This window comes from Teleopsis dalmanni, chromosome 1 (genome assembly GCF_002237135.1).
Source record: "Teleopsis dalmanni isolate 2A chromosome 1, ASM223713v2, whole genome shotgun sequence".
NCBI lineage: Eukaryota > Metazoa > Arthropoda > Insecta > Diptera > Diopsidae > Teleopsis > Teleopsis dalmanni.
In genome coordinates, this window is record NC_051846.1 from 30471775 (window position 1) to 30479492 (window position 7718).

The 7718-nt window shown below is 29.9% G+C and overlaps 1 protein-coding gene across 1 annotated transcript; it reads right to left on the reverse strand.

Annotated features, from left to right (window-relative positions):
- Positions 1-1052: 1052 nt before the first annotated feature.
- On the reverse strand, positions 1053-7358 carry LOC119678944 (ataxin-2 homolog). Its single transcript, XM_038091068.1, has 2 exons — positions 6818-7358; positions 1053-1216 (listed from the first exon to the last, which is right to left on the reverse strand). Exons 1-2 carry the CDS (start codon positions 7356-7358, stop codon positions 1053-1055), a joined length of 705 nt encoding a protein of 234 aa, XP_037946996.1.
- Positions 7359-7718: the final 360 nt, after the last annotated feature.

The window sequence follows — 7718 nt, forward strand, 5'->3', positions numbered from 1 at the left end:
GTACAAAATACTTAACTTAGCTCATACACAAATATTAAAAGAAATAAAGTTTAAAAATCCAGCTAACAGCATCAAAAATGAAATAAAGTCTAATGAGGAAGAAGTTATATAAAAAGTGATGAACGTTTGATATTAAAAATGATATTAAAAATACGAAATAAAAATGCTTGCTTCCTTAGTCGTAAATATTATTTTCTGCACAAAAAATTATAATTTGTTTACTTACAAAGCCACAAACTTATAATTAAATGAAAGAGAAAAGTATAATGTCGAAACAGCTTTATACTAATATTTGAAAACATAGAAATAAAAATCTATAAAACAAAGAATTGCTTTTGAAGCTTGACTCGTAGTACCACAAGCGATTGGTTAACCAATTAGCTTTTCAGATTCCACACTTAACAAAGATTATTTGGACAATAAATTCCCACCATGTGAAATCTATCTTAAATTGTTGTTAAATAAGATTAACTAAACCTGAAAATAACAAATGATAATCTAAATCTATTATATTTGGAACTAAATTATTATTTAGAATCATAATTATAATTAAAGCTGTCTTCTACTATATTACGTGTGTAATAGATCAGGCTTTCAAATATCGCTTATACGGTTCTGTCAAACGTACTATATGAAATATTAAAGCTAATCGTCAATCAACTTATTGAATCTTATCAGTGTGGCTTCAGACCTGCTAAATGCACCCTAAACCACATATTCACAGTGCGTTAAATCCTAGAAAAAACCGAAGAAAAACATTTCGGCACACACCATCCATTTCTCGACTTCAAAGATGCTTTTAATACGACTAGAAGCACTCTATATGCCGCTATGTGTGAATTTGGTATTCCAACAATACTTATACGGCTATGTAAAATGACGTTAAGTAATACCACCAGCTTCGTTAGAATCGGGAAGAACCTCTCTGAGCCGTTTGATACTAAACGAGGTTTCAGAAAGGGTGACTTTAACCTGATCTTGGAAACGATAATTTACGCAACAGATTTAAACCACACTGGCATAATATTCTACATAAGTATAATGTTGTTTGCCTATGCCGATGATATTGAAATCATTGACTTGAACATCTGCGCCGCCAGTGCGGCATTTTCTTGTTCATCCGCATCTTCGGATGCCAACAATCTGGGGGCGCTCGGTACTACCAACTCGCGACAGCAAGCAACTGATCGAGCTGGCTGGCGTAGGCTACTCGACGCTATTACGTAGGTGATGTACAATGAAAATGTAGATTCCTTCTTAATATACATATATATTAAAATAATTTATTAAGAATTCTAAATAGACACATGTTAATTATTTTACACTGATCTTTGTAATTTTCAAAACACATTTAAAACTAAAAATAAGTCTATTTTGCAATTCGTAAAAACTGTTACCCTACTTATTAGAATTTCATAAGTTTTACTTAACAACAACCTTTCAAGTAATTTGAGGTGATATATCTTTTATGTCCTTGCAATAAACATAATTATTTTTGCATTTAACTATGCATTTAAATGTTTCCCTTCACTGCAGCCGATTGCATACTTACTCGACGCTGTATTTTTTGCAGATCTTACCGACACGTTCTCATTTTATTTCAAAAGTTCAAAATCATTAATCACAACAATTGTGGTCATCATGTACGAGTATTTGGTGGAATTCAACGATAAAGGCCTTTTATATAATACATAAAATTTAATCACCACTAAAATGTCAGTTCAGTAAAAACTTTTATCGTATCTTAAATTATGCTTGAGAAATAAAAACATCAAATAAAAAACGAAACAAATCACAGTATCTGAAGGGATTTTCTTACCCAGGTTGAAGAGCGGATTTCCCTAAATAAAATTCTTAAGAAACTCAATGAAACTGTATACTTGAAAAAAAAAAATATATAAGTCTTAAATACGAGTGCTTCATAAAAACCGATTCATAATTGGAATTATTTCTGCGGTGGCTATGTAAACATGATTAAATTTAAATTTTTTTTATTATTTAAATCTGAAAACAGCTTAAACGTCTTCAAAATTCACAAAATAATAAAAATAATAAACATGAAATAAACATAAAACTGAAAGTGACCAACTATAAGCCACTTTACAGCCAACATAAAAAAATCACACTTCGAAAAATTTAAAAAAAAATTAAATAATATTTTTAATAAATTTTTTCTTTATTTAAACAAACTGAAGCAGTTAAACGTAATAAATGCGTTAATATTGCGTAATAATAAAACCAAATATGTGAATATCTGTCTGACTACCCGTCTATCTGCTTATCTGTCTATATCTGTCTATCTATCAGTTTGTTAATAAACAACAACGGCGGGCCTCCATACGCGTTATGCGATGCGAGTACATTTGAATTTGAATGCTTGAGATGACATGGAGTGCCAAGTGCGTTTTGGTGTATGCCTCCATGGTTAATACTCTGAGCTGAGTCTGTACAAACATACATATATCGAGATATCTCAAGTTGAAGTTGTATCGAAAACTTGCATGCAAAACGAATTTATAGTCAAATTAAACACACTTTTTAGCGCTGCGTATCTTTTTAATTTCATTTAAATGCGGTTTTGTTATTAAAATTTATCAAAAGGCCTTAATTGTGATTAAACAACTGCGGGTGGTAGCCAAACTCTCAGCTGTTCAGTGATTTATATTCGATTTATACTCATAGGAAACGATTTACATATTGACTAAACGTTTTTGAATTTCATGCATAAAAAGGTTTGGTGAGCTTTTTTGATACTAAAATCAATTATAAATAATAAATTTATTCGCTTTCTTTCATTTCCGAGGTTCGGTAATTTGTGATTTAATTAATTCAAAACACTAATGTACAATAGTTTATTAAGATACACTCCTACTATTATCATATAATTATGACTTTTGCACGAATTGCTATACATAATCAAGAAATATGAAGAAAATTGATATATAAATAGTTAAGGATGGAAGAGGATAACCTAAGTCATGTAATTTATGACAATGTTTATGATATAATACGTGAAACAACGTGAAATACTTTTTGGTTATATACCATTAACGGAATCCCTTTAAATGTAAGAGCTTCCCAAATCTGCGTGCCATTTAAGTCCCTATTATATAGCTTACAATTTAATAGAGATATAATAGAAATATAAATTTAAAACTTCATTATATAACCTATAATATAATAGAGATATAATAAATAGATTTAAATCTACATCATATATCCCAGAATGGAATAGAGATTTAAATCGTAGATAAAGTGCAAGGAGCATCACATCTTCTTCAATTAATTAGAAAAGATTTTTTGATTTCATATTCTTCGTAATTATAAGCGGAAAATTGAGTAAATTTGAACCAACTGGACGTATTGATAAATGCAAGTATTTACTTAATTCCAGTAAAGAATTAATGTTGAGTGAGCTAAAATATAGAGCTCACAAAAAACTCTGGTTTTAAATAAGCTAGAACTTTGAGGCAATAAGTGTTCCGTTGACCCCTCCTAGAGCGCATGTTGACATGTACTATAAGAGATTCAATAATGCAGATCCAATCTGGGTCCATGCAGGACCATAACTGACAAAACTATAGGGTTGTATATATAGTTAAAGCCCTTGACTTGATAATCTTTTATATTCACCATTCACAAGTATGCTTCTTCTACATCAAACCATTCTTGTGGTTTGATGTGCATTCACAAAGAAACTGCTTAAAAGTGATTTTTTTCTGGAAGCTTCCACAATTTCTGCAGTAAGTATTAAAGGCAGTTTAAAGAGTAGTTTCTCGGCTTGAGTTCCTACACACCAAAAAGAACTACAATAAGCTTTGCAGTATTCTAACGTGGTCAATTTTAATAAGTTCTTAAAATCTAGTCTTGTTATATTGTTATATTTCCTGAGAAACATAACCGGTATTAACAAAGACTCATCTACAGATGCATCAATGTGGTCCAAACCGTCTACTTTTTCATTGACTTTTGTTGTTTTCATATCCAGGTACCCATATTAGTGTGATGCCAGCTATTTGGTTTAGTTCGTCAATTGCGTTTTCAAATTTTTAACTAGTTTTAATATTATGATAGGGGATTGAAGGGCTTTAATTGCTGTTTACCTATTAACAAATGTGCTAACACTACATATATCCTTGATGTAACTCCCAATTATCCGCATTACTTTCCTAACCGCTGAACCTTCAGCTTTAAAGACCGTTGCCTTCATAGGTAGCCTTAAGGGCTGGTTTATGGTTACATATAACCCGAAAATTCCTAGATTTAGCCCGTTGTAAAAGTTTCTTTCAAAACATGGATTAAGATAATCCGATTACATCCTATATAGAAAATTAAAACTTTTCCGTCCTTGTGAAGGGTATCACACTCAGATCTTTATTGTTTTATCTTTGAAGTTTAATTTAACTATTAATTAAGGATTGCATAAAATATAATTAAAACTTTATAATAAAAATAAAATACTTCTTTAAACATTAACACCTACAATTGCTGAAAACATTTTTTTTATTTCAATTAAAATACCACTAAAATACCAAAAACATTAAAAAAAGCGATGCACAGCTTTCGAATATCAACAAATCATCAGAGATCAGAAGTGCATATTTACCTCACTGCTAACTTAATAGCAAAGCCATTAAAGCATATTTACCAACACCACTGACAACAACAAAACAACAATTGTAACCGCCATTTAAATTACTTCAACTGCTGTTTTTTTGTTTTTGTTTTTATTTTTGTTTTTGTTTTGCATACTTCTCATTCCGACATTTGTATTTAGTTTCCTCTCCAGCCGCATCACGTAATAATTGACAGCAATTGTAGCTTCTTCAATTGTATTTTAAATTATTTTTCTACCAACAATTGTTGTTGCCTTACTGTTATGTTATTGCTTAACATATTTTTGGTTTTTCTTTCAGAAAAATATTTGCTAACATTCACATCAACAAAAACAACAACAACAACAACATCAACATCATTAACATCATAATGATGATCGCCATAAACAATGTTTATTAGTAGTAGCAATTCAAGCGGCAACAACAACAACAACACAACAACATACAATATATTAACAGTCGTTAATGCTATTAGGTACAACAACAAGGTGACGCGTCTAATGTTGCGTTACATAGCAAATGTATGCGTCGTTAGCTTTGTAAATCTTCAGTCTCTATATTTACGAGTCTGTCTGTATCCCGCATGACAGATAGTTTCAACGATTATTTAATGCAAGTATTGGCAACCTTTTTTATTAACTTTAGTTGTGTGTAAGATTAAAAATATTTTTAAGTCTGTTTAAATGATTAACATGAGTTTGGTTATGCTATTTATTGACCATTTGACCAGAGAATAGTAAATTGGTTAGACATACTCCTCGTAAAGGTTATAACAGAATTCAAGATTATATCTTAAAAATGTGCTTACATTTTTATTTCAGAAAAATTAAATAAATTAAACAAACTCAAGTTTAAGGAAAAAAACATTATATTGGGTGTAAAGTGATTATACAATATCGATAGAATCTTTAAATACATTTAGAAATATACTCAAAAAATTATTATAAATGCTAGTTAATATCAATATCAAACTATTATTTAAGAAAATTATATAAATTAAACAAAGTCAACTTTAAAAACTCCAAAGCTCCAAAATTATTGATAAAGTCTTTAAAAACACTAAGGACAGTGTGCGAGTTCGAGTAAATTGAGGTAAAGTATGTTAAAATTTCCTAGAGATTTTTTGCATTGCAATTATGTAAATATTTATTTATATGTTTTCACATAGATAACACCTAATTTACTTAATTTTTATCTAATTTATCCTACTCGATATTCTAATAAATACCAACATTCGCTGCCATTTCGACATTATTTACTATTTCCCTCAATTTAACATCAATTTACTGGAACTCGCACATGGACTAGATATATACTCACAAAATACCTTTAATTTTATGTAGTTTGCTACTATCGATGTTTTTATACTGATTGCTTCTACCGATAATTTCTGAAAACGATCGAATTTTTCATAAAACTAGAAAATATCGGTTTAAACTATTTTTTAAAAATACTAAAGTACAATTGACTTTAAGAAATATCCGAAAAGATATGAAACGTTCATTATTTTAATACTTTATTCCTCTTTATTCAAAATAGACACCTTCTGAGATCACATAGCGCTGAAAAAGTTTAAGAAATTTAACGAAATTGTCCTTAAATCTCTGTCAAAGCCGTTTGAATAGCCGGGGTAGTATTAAGACGATTTTTTTTGTCATTCAATTCAATTTTGGAATAGCCTTAAGTAACACTGAACCAAATTAGATAAAAAAAAGTTTATACTGTTGGAAGGAATTGCCTTTAATTATAGGTCAAATGTGTTTGAATAACCGGAGTAACGAAACAAGTTTCCATCACATTAAAGATGGTTAGAAATCACGCTTAGTCAAATTAGATGAATGCATTTCTACTTATTGGACTGAATTATCTTTAATTGTCGGTCAAAGCCGTTTGGTTAACTGGTGCACTTATTGCTGAAGCTACTTCAAAAATGTTTTTTACAACCTATATTCCAATATAATTGTACTTATCCTTTAAAAAAATTTTATAATCTAAAATCTAATTAATAAAAATTTCTTTTATATATTTCTATCTAAAGAAGCTACTAATTCAGTAATTAAATCGTTAATAATCATAAGATTGTGTTGAATACTGGTTCCACAAATTTCTTTTAACACTATTCACTAATTAATAATACAAGTATAAATTAAAAATGCATTAATTAATTTTGATCAGTAAATAAAAAGCTAAACTAAACTCACCTTCAGCTTCACTTAAAATTTCATCTGAATTTCGCTCATAGCTACTTTCGCCAGTTTTATGCGAACCGCTGTTAATTTTTTTCACTGTCTGTGATGATGTTAATGAAGAAGATGATGATGACAATGACGACGATGACGATGAAGATGTCGCCTGTGAGCTCGATGTTGCCGAGGCGACTATTTTATTAGTTGTTGCATTTTCCGCTGTTGATATTGTGGAATTTCTATTTATGAGATACTTTTCTGTTTGGCCATTTTGTTGCTGCAGCTGTTGTTGTTGTCTTTTTAGCGATTGTGTACCATTTTTTGTTATTATCGTGTCTGCTGCCGAAGCTGCTGTTGTTGTAGCTGCTTGCACCAATTGTGGTAATTGTTGCTGCTCTTTTTGTTGCTGATCTTTTTGTTGCTGTTGTTGCTGTTGTCGCTGTTGTTCACTTAAACTCCCACTAACAATTCGCTGTGAAATTACAAAATTATTTAATAGGATCAATATAAGCACCACCACTGTCAACAGTCGTCGGTGAATAGTTATCATCACCATCATAGCACACAATGTTGTTGTTATTGGATTTGTTATTATTTTTATGATTTTTATTTAAAAAAATAAAATTAATAAAAAAAGAAATAACTTTATTGTAATTTCAAAGGTTTTTTTTGTATCTGTTGAAATTATTTAATTATTCCTTATATTTTGTTGGTACTTTCCACTTTTCTAGTAAAAAAGTTGTTTTTATTATAATTATGCAGAATTTGTTCGCTGCAATCGCATTTGTTGCTGTGATGCAAGCAATAATTCAAGTCTTGTTGCAGACTTATTTGTATCTGTGTGGGATATTGTTGTTGTTGTTTCATTAGAATCTGCAAGTAAGTAAAGAAAAAGTCAGTACGATGAATTAATAAA